A 15,141-nucleotide genomic window follows, 5' to 3' on the forward strand; every position below is an offset into this window, starting at 1 on the left:
TTCATTTCCTGCTGTTTAAACTTTCAGTTTATGGTATCTAAAAGATCCAAACGTTCTTTAATTTCTTAATCACTAGTTTTTTTTTGCTTGCGTCTAAGATCTGTGATAATAATTATAATGAGCAATGTTGTAAGACACTATGTTTTCTGGTATTTCCTTGCATTTTGGGATGCACTTTCTAAATGCTTCACTAACCAGCCATTAATGCTATGGTGCTGCTAAGGTGTGGTTACAGAGCATTACTATTAAAATCAATAGAGGTGGCTGACAAGTGTTGAAAGTGTCATGCTGCTTAATTTTTAACACAATGCTACTACTCCTGTGTACAGCACTGTATGGTGCCTATTGTAATTTTCATGGCAGGCATTGAAGCACAGTTATGGGGCATTAAAAGTGCTGAATAAATGCTGCTTTAAGTCCCTAAATCGATCCTGTAGTTTGTAGATGCGTTAACTTTTTCACAAACCAATCAATAAAGGCCTATTGCAATATTTTTTACCAAAAATATGTAGAAGAATATATATCGGCCTAAACTGATGAATAAATACATTTTTTATATATATATTTTTTTGGATATGTATTATTTTTTTTTTCAAAATGTATGCTCTTTCTTTTGTTTATAACGAAAAATAAGAATAAAAAAAAAAACGTAGAGGTGATAAAATACCACCAAAAGAAAGCTCTATTTGTGGGGAAAAAAAGGAACGTCAATTTTGTTTGGGTAAAACGTCACACGAACTCGCAATTGTCAAGTTAAAGTGATGCAAAAAATGCTCTGGTCATTAAGGATGTAAAACCTTATGGGGCTGAAGTGGTTAAAGAAACATACACGTTAAACGTACTTACTATGTCCAATGGTTTTGCACAGAGCAGTCCCGATTCCGATCACAGACATTTTTTTATTATTACATTAAAGTGATTGTAAAGTATAGTTAAAAAAAAAGAAATCATGTTATACTTACCTGCTCTATGCAGTTGGTTTTGCATAGAGCAGGCTGCCAATTAGGAGGAGTGTCCCGGACGGCTGGAGAGAGAAGGGGCTCATGTAAGTAATTCGGGGAGGCTGCTAAACACAAAGGCCCGGATTCAGATACAAGATACGACGGCGTATCTCCGGATACGCCGTCGTATCTCTGAGGCCCCATACACACCATAGAATCTATCCGCAGATAAATCCCATCAAATGGGTTTCTGCGGATAGATTCTATGGTGTGTACACTCCGTCGGATATTTATCCGCAGATAAATCTCCCCTGGGATGGATTTCCAGCAGATGGATATTTGCTGACATGCTCAACAAATCCATCTGCTGGAATCCATTCCAACGGATGGATCCGCTCGTCTGTACAGACTTACCGGATCCATCCGTCCAAAGGGATTCCCCGCACGCGTCGTAATGATTTGACGCATGCGTGGAATTCCTTATATGACAGCGTCGCGCCCGTCGCCGCGTCATAATAGCGGCGACGGCGCGACACGTCATCGGCAGAGGATTTCAGCGGGGATTTTAATGCGATGGTGTGTACACGCCATCGCATAGAAATCTTCTGAAATCCTCGAGAGGATTTATCCGCGGATGCGGTCCGCTGGACCGTATCTGCGGATAAATCCTCTCGTGTGTATGGGGCCTGAGTGCGGGCCGTCGTATCTATGCGCCTGATTCAGAGAATCAGAAACGCATAGATTTCCCTGTCTTACACCGTCGTATCTTAGGCTGCATATTTACGCTGGTCACTAGGTGGCGCTTCCATATAGTTACGCGAGGAATATGCTAATTAGGTATTTACGCCGATTCAGAAACGTACGTCCGGCCGGCGCATTTTTTTACGTCGTTTACGTTAGGCTTTTTCCGGCGTATATGAGGAGTAGCTAATGTTAAGTATGGACGTCGTTCCCGCGCCGAGTTTGGAAAATTTTACATCGTTTGCGTAAGTCGTTCGCGAATAGGGCTGTACGTAAGTTACGTTCACGTCTAAAGCAATGACGATATGCGGCGTAATTTCGAGCATGCGCACTGGGATTTTTTCACTGGGATTTTTTCACGAACGGTGCATGCGCCGTTCACAAAAAACGTAAAATACGCGGGGTCATCTGAAATTTAAATAAAACACGCCCACAACATCCCCATTTGAATTAGGCGGGCTTACGCCGGCCCACATACGTTACGCCGCCGTAACTTCTGAATACGGAACTTGCGCCCAAATTTACGGCTTAACGTATCTGAGATACACAATTGTATCTGAATCTGCCCCAAAGTTTTTGTGTTAGAACATGTTTATAACAGAAATAGAACATGTTTTATTTTTTTCCGATGAAAAAAAAAACGATAGGAAATTCATATCGTCTGTGTGCAACTCCCACAGAGAAAAAAACCCACGCATGCTCAGAATCAAGTCGACGCATGCTCGGAAACATTAAACTCCATTTGTCTCGGCTCGTCGTAGTTTTTTACGTCACCGTGTTTTGGACGGTCGGAATTTGGTCTGACAGTGTGTATGCAAGACAGCTTGAACGGAATTCCGACGAAAAATTCCATCGGATTTTAGGCCATCAGAAATTCTGATCCTGTGTATGGGGCATTAGACAATCTAGCAGTCTCTTTTAGATTTCCTTGTTATAGCAAATTTATTTTTAAAAAAATAGATTGCAGGGACCTGAGATGCATTGCTAAATAATGACCAGTAATTGTCAAAAGTTTGGGGCTGATTGTTACAGAGGTACTGTAACGAGACCCTTGCTCGCTCGCTTCCGCTCTCCCGACACTCCTCTGCTACTAGTGAGTCAGCTTGCAGATCGCAACGTCTGATGGTTCGGTCATCCAAGGCTCCGGGATCCGAACTACAGCTATGTGCCGTTCGGGATCCATTAGAACAAACACCAGGCAGGCTGTATGTAAGTTCAAACAGGAAGACCTTTATTGGAAGTACACAACACACTTTTAAACAGAATTTGGAACATCCCGCTCCCAACAATCGCTTTCCTATTGGTCAATTGTAAAGTACATGGAGTTCTCCTTCAGGTCCTCATAACCATGCAAATGAGGACTTGAAAATTAGTTCAGCAGGGATTGGTCCGATAGCTTGAATGGAGGGACTGTTATGTGTATTGCGCCAGAAGCCCCAGGGGGCAATCAATGTACACAATAGCCAGACACAGAACAATGGAGCCGTCTGGAGCTTTAAGACAGGGAAGAAGACCCCCCACTGTGTAACAGATTTCAAAGAGATACACTTCAGCATTCCAAGGTCCATGACAGGTACATGTCTTAAACTTTTGGAAAAACGTTTGTATGTTAAAAAAGGTTAAAATTATTATAGTAAAAAAAAATGGAAATATATATTACCCCAACCATCAGAGTTCCGAAAAGTCTAAAATTTTCATTCATCAACGTTATAAGTCTCTTAAATTGCAGGTCTTCATAGTCCATTCGATGTCCAAGTAATACTGAAACAATGATATTAGCCAATGCAGTGTTTACCATCATAATATTATCGAATGGCTTTCCTATAATGAAAATTTGAAGCAAAAGTTAAAACATAGGGTATAATGTTAGACTGTGGGAAGTTTAATTATCCCTGTTGTAACCAATCAACTGTTACCTTTTAAAGTTTCAAAATGTTTGATTAGGTAGGAACATTCTTCAATAATTTTATTTTCAATAGAACTTTTTCCCATCCCAAAATCACGCAACGTTGTCAACGTAAATCTTCTCATCACCTTCCAGTTTTCACCACGTGAGTGAACAAGTCCTGAGAAATTCAATATTATGATCATACACTTGTACAGAAGACAATGTATACCCATGGAGGTATCTATTTTTATATTATGTTTTGGAAGATTTTTTTTCCCTACATGAAAAACAGTGCAGTGCTACTCCATATACATAAAAAAATGGTGTCACCTAAAATATTTGTGTATAACCAAAATAGTGCATTGCAATTTCATATATTTCTAATCAATAAACACCCCAAAATATCTCTAATGCCGCGTACACACAATCGGTTTGTCCGATGAAAACAGACCGATGGACCGTTTTCATCGGACAAACCGATCGTGTATGGGCCCCATCGTTTTTTTTCCATCAGTGAAAAAAAAATAGAACATGTTTTAAATTTTTCCTATGGATAAAAAAACGATTAAAAAAATCAAATCGTCTGTGTGGAACTCCATCAGACAAAAATCCACGCATGCTCAGAATCAAGTCGACGCATGCTCGGAAGCATTGAACTTCATTTTTTTTTTGGCTCATCGTAGTGTTGTACGTCACCGCGTTTTGGCACGGTCGGATTTTTGACTGATGGTGTGTAGGCAAGACTGATGAAAGTCAGCTTCATCTGATATCCGGCGAAAAAATCTATCGAAATATATTCCATCAGATATCCGATCGTGTGTACAGTGTTTTTTTCTCCAACTTTATCACTTCACACTGTGTTTTGTGCATCCGATATTATTATAGTACTCAAATCTACCTTCCTTTACCTCCATGCTCAAAACCAGTTGTGCTCTTACCTTTTCTCCATGACCCATTATATTATATTAGGTTGCATGTTTTACATGTTATTAGGGTTGTCTCCTGATTTTCAATTCCAGCAGGTACCTCTTAACTGTGGTTCTCAGGGCAAAAACAAAAAGTGTTTTACCGATTAAAAACTTTTATGAAAACAAAATTCCAATAAATATCCACTCACAATATGATGTTGCACCCTTCTAGTCAGAGCAGGTTGTTAGGTACATGTTGTTTAGTTCCTCTGTAATCAGTGGAGCTGGGGTTGATTGTTCTAGCCTGCTCAGTGTTACACAGGTTGCTGGTTTGATGGCTTCCTCCTGATTTCTGTAAAAGTCTAAAAGTGCAGTGGGAGGGAGAATGGGAAAGCAGCTTGAATATTTATGGGGATCCAGCCAATCCCTGAAGAGGTGTGTCCAGAAGGGAGCTGGAGAGTCCAAAATAGTCTAGGGCACTAGAGTAGGACGTCTTTTGATCCTGGGTAGCCTTGCCTGAGGAGGCCCTTGTCAGAGGGATTCTGCCCCACCAGGCAGCCTGCTGGAGACACTGCTGAGAGTTCATTAAGGTCCCAGACATGGCTTTGGCTGGGCAGCCTATTTCCTAAAGTCTGGGGTTTCCTATTTTTGATCTGGAGAAGCACTCTGGAACGTATCAGGTAGAGGCTGGATGAAAGAGGGTCCAGTGGTTGGTGTTATCATGTCTACCTCACTAAGAAGCACTCAGTGGATATCAGAAGGTGGAAGCTGATGATCCTGATGACCCATGCTCTATGCTCCAGACAATGGCCCATATTCTCGTAGATGGGCGTAATACTGCGGCGGCTTAACGTATGTCATTTACGTTAAGCCACCGCAAGTTTTACAGGCAAGTGCTTTATTCACAAAGAACTTGCCTGTAAAGTTGTGGCGGCGTAGCGTAAATCCCCCGGCGCAAGCCCGCCTAATTCAAATGAGCCGGGTAGAGGGTGGATCATTTAAATTAGGCGCGTTCCCGCGCCGAACGTGCTGCGCATGCGCCGTCCCTAAAATTTCCCGACGTGCATTGTGCTAAATGACGTCGCAAGGACGTCATTGGTGTCCAGCCTCATTCACGGACGACTTACGCAAACAACGTAAAATTTTTAATTTCGACGCGGGAACGATGGCCATACTTAACATTGGTTGCCCCTCATATAGCAGGGGCAACTTTACGTGTCGCAAATCTAACGTAAACATCGTAACTTCACTTCGTCAACCGCGCGTACGTTCGGGAATTTCGCGTATTTTGCTAATTTGCATACTCGACGGGGAAAACGACGGAGGCGACACCTAGCAGCGAAAAAAATAATTGCATTTTTAAGAGCCTTACGCCTGTCGGATCTAATGGTTATCTATGCGTAACTGATTCTAAGAATCAGTCGCATAGATACGACGGCCCAGATTAGGACTTACAACGGCGCACATTGCGTTGCGCCGTCATAAGCCCTTTGAGAATCTGGGCCAATGTATGCAGTTCACAGCACTACACGTAGGCAAGCCTTAGCAGTTCTTCTAGCAAGAAGAGACTTTGTGAAATCCTCCGCCGTGACAGTGAGAAGAGTCCTCATTTACTTCAGTTCCTTTGAGGTATCCAATGTCTGCCCCATACCAATCCAAGTTCTGCTCAGCAGTAGATATATAAAAGCTACCCCTAGACTGTTTTATTGAGCCAGAGAAAGAGAAGAAGCTGTGTGCATGGCTGTGTTTATTCTATCTGGGGATACAGAACCTTTCATACCAGCACTTCTGCAGGAATAGTGCTACATACAGTGCACACAAGTATTATAGAGCAGTAGTACAATACACAATGGGTCAATAGTGGTCAGTAAGCATACAGATAGCCACAGTTACTCCCTGGTTCATATGTGCGTGATGACATCACCCAAGCTACCAGTGACAACCCAGGTCTCCCTACCCCGATTTCCTACATGGGTTTTGCAAAGACAGGACCTGAGGGAAAATACAATTTTAACTCTCAGCCACCTTTTTTCAATGCATTTCATCACAATATTTGTATTTATTTTTTATGAGAAGTTTTTAATATGATAAATACAGTAGTGTTACTGCATCCAAAAATATGAAAAATTATTATTTCTGTGGCCCGTACAGTGATCCCCCGTCACTGGAAGTCGACAAGCATACCCTCCCTGAGTGACTGGGCTATGGAAGTGGACCATATCAGAGAACTGGAAGGTCTGTTGGCACAGGAAAAAGATAAAGAGGAACAATTCTCTCTTACGTGGACTTCTTGGTCCATGTTCCGGTACTCCACAGAGTTTGTAACATGGGCAGAGGGCAAAATTGATGCCAGCACACCTTATTTTCTAATCCAACCTAAAGGCTTTGCTAAACCCTTCTATGTTTTTAGAGCATCAGCTGAATAATGCCTCTTCTTATATGGTAAGATATATAAGCCACAGGGCTTATGTTCTCTATATATGACAATGTAACACCATGGTACACAATGCCTAATTGAGCAGCAATTTATTTTGATTCTATCTGTGTTATCGCTGCTTGTTAGTGATCGTTCTCCTTACATTTTTAATATTACATATACCTCATAAGTGTAATGATTCTTTAAAAATGGCCAATTTACTCTTTGTGGATTTCTTGCCTTTGTAATTTTATACCAAAGAATCATGTAATATTTTGACATATACACTATGGCCCGGATTCACATACATTGGCGCATAGTTATGCCGGCGCAGCATATCGAATATACGCTACGCCGACGCAGCGCACAGAGCCAAGCACAGTATTTACAAAGCACTCGCCCCCCAGTCGCTGTTAAAGATACGCTGGGTTTCCTCAGAGTAAGCCAGCGTAAGTGGAAGTGGGCGTGAGCCATGCTAATGAGGCGTGACCCCATGTAAATGAAGGACTGAGCGCCATAAAGTTACGAATAACGTACGGCGCATGTGCCGTCCTGTGGACGCATCCCAGTGCGCATGCTCAGAATCGCGTCGAAACAACTGCCTAAGATACGTCGGGTCACTGCCTACGACGTGAACGTAACCTACGCCTAGCCCTATTCACATACTAGGTAAACAACGTAAAATACGACGGCTTGTGTTCCCTGGTCCATACCTTTGCATGACTTGCGCCTCCTATATGGGGAATAACTTTACGCTGGACGTACGACTTACGCAAACCGTGTATATTATGTGCCGGGCGCAAGTACGTTCGTGAATCGGCGTATCTCCCTCATTTGCATAGGTGAATAGGAAATCAATGGGAGTACCACTTGCGGCCAGCGTAAATATGCGCCAACGATACGCCGGCGTAGGAAAGTTACGTTGGTCGGATGAAGCCTATTTTCAGGCGTATCTCAGTTTATGGGCACGGTGCATAGATACGACGGCGCATACTTACACTTACGCAGCGTATTTGGAGATACGTCGGCGTAAGTGCTTTGTGAATCTGGGCCTATGTCTGTTATTTTTGGTCTCCTAATAAAATAAGATTGAACTAAAATAAGAAAAATTAAATAATGCTACTGTAAGTTTACCTACAACTCTATCCTTAGGGGAATATGGTAACAATGACATAGCGGACTGCTATTGCTAACCTCACATTTTAAAAATACTAGTTCCCGGGCTGTTGTGTTAATTGTTTCAATAATTCAGCGGCATGAATGCAAATTAGATTAGTCTTCATTTAGACTGACCTAATATTCATTCTGGGTTTGCAGCAATAACCCAAAAGCTAAGAAAAAGGGACCCTCCATATTTCTTTCAAGACAGGTTTCCATTAAAAGAGAAGTATCGGAAATTTTTGGGGAGTCATGGGTAACTGGGTTAATGCAGCATCGGTCTGATGCTGCATCTGTCCCCCTCTGGCTCTTATGCTGCGGGTTGTAAAAAATGACCATTTTTTTATGTCATTAAAAACGATCGTGTTTGGGCTCCAGAGCATTTTTCACGATGTAAAAAATGGGCATTAAAAATTTAGAACATGCTCTAATTTTTCACGTTGTTTTTAACGTTGTCGTTTTTTAACGTCGTAAAAAAACGGTCGTGTGTGGGCTTTAACGACGTGAAAAAAAACGTGCATGCTCAGAAGCAAGTTATGAGACGGGAGCGCTCGTTCTGGTAAAACTAGCGTTTGTAATGGAGTAAGCACATTCATCATGCTGTAACAGACTGAAAAGCGCGAATCGTCTTTTACTAACACAAAATCAGCAAAAGCAGCCCCAAGGGTGGCGCCATCCGAATGGAACTTCCCCTTTATAGTGCCGTCGTACGTGTTGTAGGTCACCGCGCTTTTCTAGAGATTTTTTTTTAACGATCGTGTGTAGGCAAGGCCGGTTTAACAATCGGGTTGAAAAAAACGTAGTTTTTCTAGACACCGGTCGTGTATACGCGGCATAAGACTGAGAACCGAGTGATCAAACCCTGGCATTCAGTCAGTTCTCAGAGCTTCCTGGGCAGAGAGCTGGTCACTGTCAGGCTGTGGGCTCTCTGCTCTCACTGGAGCCCTGGACTGTGGAGTGGGTGGGAGAGGCAGGCTCAGGCTCTCAGGGGTTCACTGAGAGGCTGACTAAGGTGTCATTCCAGGCATGTGGGTGGATCCTGACCATATGGTCACGATCTTTCCCGAGCCTGGACCGGCTCTGAGACATCAGCCAACAGCAGGCTTCAGCCCGATGTCTGCTGAAAACGGGTCACAGGAGTGCATAACGAACTTGAGCTTTGGCTTATCCTTTAATGTTAAATTAAATGTAAACAGCTAAATACATTGATTAAAAGGAGCTGATTTTGATTTACCATTGTATTTTCTTACACCCAGTACTAAAATTTACAGAGTTCTGCCACCCATCCTTATTTGGCAGGGATGTAGATCCAGTTTTATTCTGCTACAGTTCAGTAGCACACAGGGGTCTTGTCTCCTCCCCAGTATATGGCTGGGCAGTGACCATAGAAGTAGCAGATTGATACGCTCATCTCCCGGTCAATCATGGCTCTTATCAGTGTGTTCCTTGCAAGCATGTGAGCACACCTGATTGGCCTCAGGTGCTGCTTTTCCCTTTTCCATACTGAGCTCTGCTCTTCAAGGGGCTGCAAGAGGCAACTATAAAATTAATTTGAGGTTCTTAAACTGCTTCCATTAAAAAAAAAAAAAAAAAATCAGGTATTATTGAATACAGGGCAATGCAGTGTGTATATCTGCTTGGAGATCAACTTTAAAGTGATTGTAAAGGCAGCAGTTTTTTTTATCTTAATGCATTCTATGCATCAAAATAAAAAGCCTTTGGCTCCTGCTGCTGTCAATCAAAGTCAGTCAGCCAATGAAAAGACAAAGGGGGTGGGTCCAGGCCACTGCTCTGTGTCTGAATGGACACCGAGAGCTGTAACTCAGCTCAAGTGCCCCCCATAGCAAGCTGCTTGCTGTGGGAGCACTCAACAGGAGGGAGGGGCCAGGAGCGCCGAAGAGGGACCAGAGAAGAGGAGGATATGGGTTACTCTGTTCAAAACCAACTGCACAGAGTAGGGAAGTATATAATGTTTGTTATTTTTACCAAAAAAAAAAAAAAAGCTTTACAATCATTTGTCAAAAAAAAAAACGGACTCACCAAAACCTCTGTCCATTTTTTGGAATATTTGAATTTTCCCTCTTCCTCCAAACTCTTCAGCGTAATTAACAAGAGCATCTTTCACAACTTCGTATCCAGCCAATACCACTATTTTGCTTGTACCCAACTGAACACTAAACACTGGGCCATATTTCTTTGCAAGCTTAGATAAAACAGACATAAAATATTTAGCGTATTAGATTGCAAACTTAAGCTGGGGCAATGTAAAACAAACAATGCTTCCTAAAAGAGGAACCATTAGGTGCCTTCTATTGCAGTGTGCTCCAGAAACATATTCTCTGTGCCCCTTCTAAATTATGAGTATGAGCATTGCTGACTGCAGAGCTGTAGTTGTAGTGACTATGCATGTGCCTGCTGCTTTCTCTCAGAAGAAACAGTGGCCTTTAGCTGGGCACAGATTTTTTTGCTGGGGGTCGTTACTGTTTTAATGCACCTTGACTTTATTTTTATACTTTTTCATTAACACTTCAATTGTAGCTTAAAGGGATTGTAAAGGTTCAATAATAAATAAAAAAAATAACAAACATACCATACTTACCTCCAGAGTGGCCCCTCGTCTTCTGGGGTCCCTCTGCGGCTGTTTTGGCTCCTCCCGTAAGAGCTAACCCCCCGCAGGGGAAGTACTCTCCCAAGGGGGTTACCTTGCAGGCACGCTCCCATGTAATACAGTCGGCAGCCATAGCCGCTGAGTGTATCACTTGGCCCCGCCCCCTACGTGCCATGTCATTGATTTAATTGACAGCAGCGGGAGCCAATGGCTGCGCTGCTATCAATCATCCAATGAAGAGCCCACAAGAGCTGGGGGAAAGCAACGTGGGATCGCGCCCACAGAGTTTCGGGGCTCAGGTAAGTAAAACGGGGGCTCGGGGGGCAGAGAGTGCAAGGTATTTTTTCACCTTAATGCATATGATGCATTAAAGGGTCACAAAAGGATTTTTTTTTTAGCTAAATAGCTTCCTTTACCTTACTGCAGTCCTGGTTTCTTGTCCTCATTGCTCGTTTTTGCTCTGATGTTGCTGTAAAACTGCTTTGTTCTGGACACTTCCTGGTTGTCTGTTTCGTTTTCCTAGCCATGACTCTCTATGGCACTGTCCAGCACAGAGGCATAAAATAACATGCAAAGACTAAACTACTTTCAGTTTCGTTTCTGCATCTAAGAGGCACATTATATGATTGATTTTTATCTATTTTTAATCGTTTTTAAAAGGAATCAGTTAACTATTATGTCTCTATACCCTGTAAACAGTCATTTCAGCAAAAAAAAATGTTTTCCTTTAGTGATCCTTTAAGGTAAAAACACACAAAGCTTTACAACTCCTTTAACCACTTCAGACCCGCGCTATTGACAAAAGACGTCAACAGCGCGGCTCTCAAGTGCCGGGTGGACGTCTTTGGACGTCTTTTTAAAATCATTACCCGCGCTCCACTGGGTGGCGCGCAGCGGGTAAACACTGTCCCTGCGCATCGCTGAAGAGCCGATGCGTGTACCTGGCTGCCGCGATGTCCCTCGGGTACACGCGATCGGCGGTGACACAGCAGGTGACAGCAGGGACGTGGAGCTCTGTGTGTGTAAACACAGAGCTCCACATGCTGTCATGAGGAGAGGAGACTGATCTGTGTCCCTTGTACATAGGGACACAGCATCGGTTACCTCCCCCAGTCAGCCCCCTCCCCCCACACAGTTAGAACACACCCAGGGAATACATTTAACCCCTTCCTCACCCCCTAGTGTTACCCCTTCCCTGCCAGTCACATTTATACAGTAATTAGTGCATTTTTATAGCACTGATCGCTGTATAAATGTGAATGGTCCCAAATTTGTGTCTAAAGTGTCCGATATGTCCGCCGCAATATCGCAGTCCCAATAAAAATTGCAGATCGCCGCCATTACTAGTAAAAAAAAAAAAAAAAAACATAATTCTGTCCCCTATTTTGTAGGCGCTAGAACTTTTGCGCAAACCAGTCGCTTATTGCGAATTTTTTTTTTTACAAAAATACGTAGAAAAATACCTATCTGCCTTAACTGAGAATTTTTTTTTTTTTTTAAAATGGGATATTTATTATAGCAACAAGTAAAACATATATATATATTTTTTTAAATTGTCGCTCTTTTTTTGTTTATAGCGCAAAAAATAAAAACCGCAGAGGTGATTAAATATCACCAAAATAAAGCTCTATTTGTGGGGAAAAAAGGACGTCAGTTTTGTTTGGGAGCCACGTCGCACGACCGCGCAAATGTCAGTTAAAGTGACGCAGTGCCGGAAGCTGAAATTTCGCCTGGGCACGAAGGGGGTTTATGTGCCCAGTAAGCAAGTGGTTAAGGCCAATTTTAACTCACACATTACTTAGTGCACATCACCTGCATAAAAGGTCTTAGTTCACCTTTAAGTAATCGCATTTACTGGATATGTGAGGGTCTGTCTGCTCATGTGACATCACAAGAAAGCAAGGCAATCATCTTAATCAAAAAAGCTTTTTAAAAATGAATTAAAGGTCTGATTCTGGTCTAACCATATGTGTTAATTACATGTAAATAAGGATAGACATATTGAAAAAGGCACATAGAATATAAAGGAAATTATTTAATTAAATTATTATATACCGTAATACATTCCTGTTTGTTTTACTATTGATGGCCAAAATTCCTCGGGTTCGATTCACCCAGGGTTCTGCAAACATGATCGAAATATGATGAACCCAAGCTTTGAGGATAATTCTATTGAAGTCTATGGCCTCGTACACACGGACAGACAGTCCGCTGAAAACGGTCCGCCGGACCGTTTTCAGCGGGCATGTCCGCCCGGAGATTTCTGTCTGATGGTTGTACGCACCATCAGACAGAAATCCACGCGTAAACAATACGCGGGGACGTGGCCGCGCCGTCGCCGCGACGATGACGCGGTGACGTGGGCGGCCCTGGAAGTTCAAAGCTTCCACGCATGCGTCGAATCAGTACGATGCATGCGAGGGATGGCGGTCGGTCGGACGTGTCCGGTGAGTCTGTACAGACGACCGAACACGTCCGACGGACAGGTTTCCAGCGGACAGGTTTCTTAGCATGCTAAGAAATTTTTGTCCGCTGGAATTTGTCCGATCCGCCGGACAATTGTCCGGTCGGGCCTACATACGATCCGGATAGATCCGGTCGTGTGTACGGGGCCTAAGGGGGTAAAAATCCTGCTGTTAAATGTTGACAATTTCTTGGGCAAATAAGAAAACTATTGTCAAAAAGAGGATTGTTTGCTGGTCACTGCAATGGGGGGACATTTCTCATATCAAATCGTAGGTTGGACTTGATGGACTTGTGTCTTTTTTCAACCTCACCTACTATGTAACTGTAACAAATAAAATAAAAAATACTGCACACTGGGAGCCAAGTCCTTTCAATGTGGCTTCAAAAAAACTTAACACCAGTTGTTTAAATCAAATGCCTTTTAAGCTGTATGTGGTGTTACAGAACAGTACAATTTTGATATACAATGATAGCGACACGGCATTCTGGCATCACATATTTTGGATGTGTAATTTATTTTTTAACTTTTACATTTAGCTTAGCTTAAATACAGTTGCAGCACCCCAATCTGATTAATTTCAATTTATAAAAGGGGTTTTTAAGGTAGTATAACAACTTCCGGACCGCCCCGTGCATATATACTGCGGCAGGGCGACTCTGTTGCGTGAAATCACTGTATCTGTCGTGTTCCATGTGCCTGATCAAATCGCCTGTGCAAAATAATGGAAAGCCTGAAAACGTGACCTGTTGGGGGTTCTTGAGGACCGGAGTTGAGAAACATTGCAGTAAAGTATGCTGAATGTTCCTCAAATTGAACCTAGGTACTTTCGGGCCATCACCAAATACATGTTATCATTCAACCCAGCAACTATATATATATAAAATATTATATTACACATATACATTTTTACAGAATTTTAAATAAGAATTTTAAAAGGAAAGAATGCTCAGCATTAAATGATTCTACCACTTATTTTATTATTTAAAAAAGGAATACTGATCGAAAGCATTAGTTAAAAATGGTTATATTTGAGTTGCCTTAACATTCCATTATTTTTTCTAATATTGTTATGTACAAATGATATACTTTTGCAAAATAAAAATAAAACTTTGTCAACCATCATATCATTTTGGGTACACAGGTTCCCTTACCTCCAGATAAGTTAAGTGTGGTGCCTTTAAATCCATAATATGTAAATTTCCAATGAGTGGTAAAGCCCATGGTCCTGGAGGAAAGTTTTGAATATTGCCTTTGCTCCACTTATTCAGAATATGAAGAACATATAATATGGATAGAGCCAGCACAATGTATGTAGCTGAAGAGAACCCTAAATCCATCATTGTGTTAGCTATTAGAAGAGTCAGGATCTGGTATCTGGTGGACAGCTATTCTTTTGCTGTCTTTCATAACAGTTAACTTTCACCTTTATTTCAGTGTATAATCAGTTCTGCATAAGTTAATAACAAACGATGTGATAAGTTTAGAGAACACCTAAATCTCTTACCAAACTTTTATAACCTACCAGTCTATTCTCATTAACCTCTTCAGCCCCGGACCATTTGGCTGCCAAATGACCGGGCCACTTTTTGCGATTCGGCACTGCGTTGCTTTAACCACTTAAGGACCCTCTACCGACTATATACATCGGCAGAATGGCACGGCTGGGCACAGGCACGTACAGGTACGTCGCCTTTAAGAGCCCGGCCATGGGTCTGGTGACCGGGTCCGAAGCTCCATGACCGGGCCCGCGGGACCCGATCGCTGCCGGTGTCCCGCGATCGGTCACAGGAGCTGAAGAACGGGGAGAGGTGAGTGTAAACACAGCTTCCCCGTTCTTCTCCGTGGCAGTAACACTGATCGCCTGTTCCCTATATAGGGAATGACGATCAGTGACGTCATGCCTGCAGTCACACCCCCCTACAGTAAGAATCACTCCCTAAGGGCACACATAACCCCTTAGTGCCACCTAGTGGTTAACCACTTCACTGCCATTGTCATTTCCACAGTAAACAGT

The 15,141-nt window shown here is 42.5% G+C and overlaps 1 protein-coding gene across 1 annotated transcript in view; it reads right to left on the reverse strand.

Moving 5' to 3' along the window:
* LOC120936167 (cytochrome P450 2K6-like) overlaps positions 1-14,527 on the reverse strand; it is a 40,243-nt gene extending 25,716 nt beyond the window's left edge. The window contains exons 1-4 of the mRNA XM_040348321.1: positions 14,279-14,527; positions 10,093-10,255; positions 3,599-3,748; positions 3,343-3,503 (exon numbers count right to left, since the gene is read on the reverse strand). Of these exons, the coding sequence (XP_040204255.1) occupies positions 3,343-3,503; positions 3,599-3,748; positions 10,093-10,255; positions 14,279-14,467 (663 nt within the window). The 5' untranslated portion in view covers positions 14,468-14,527. The remainder of the gene's footprint in view (positions 1-3,342; positions 3,504-3,598; positions 3,749-10,092; positions 10,256-14,278) is intronic.
* Between the last annotated feature and the right edge of the window lie 614 nt (positions 14,528-15,141).

Source organism: Rana temporaria, chromosome 4, assembly GCF_905171775.1.
Source record: "Rana temporaria chromosome 4, aRanTem1.1, whole genome shotgun sequence".
NCBI classification, from domain to species: Eukaryota; Metazoa; Chordata; class Amphibia; order Anura; family Ranidae; genus Rana; species Rana temporaria.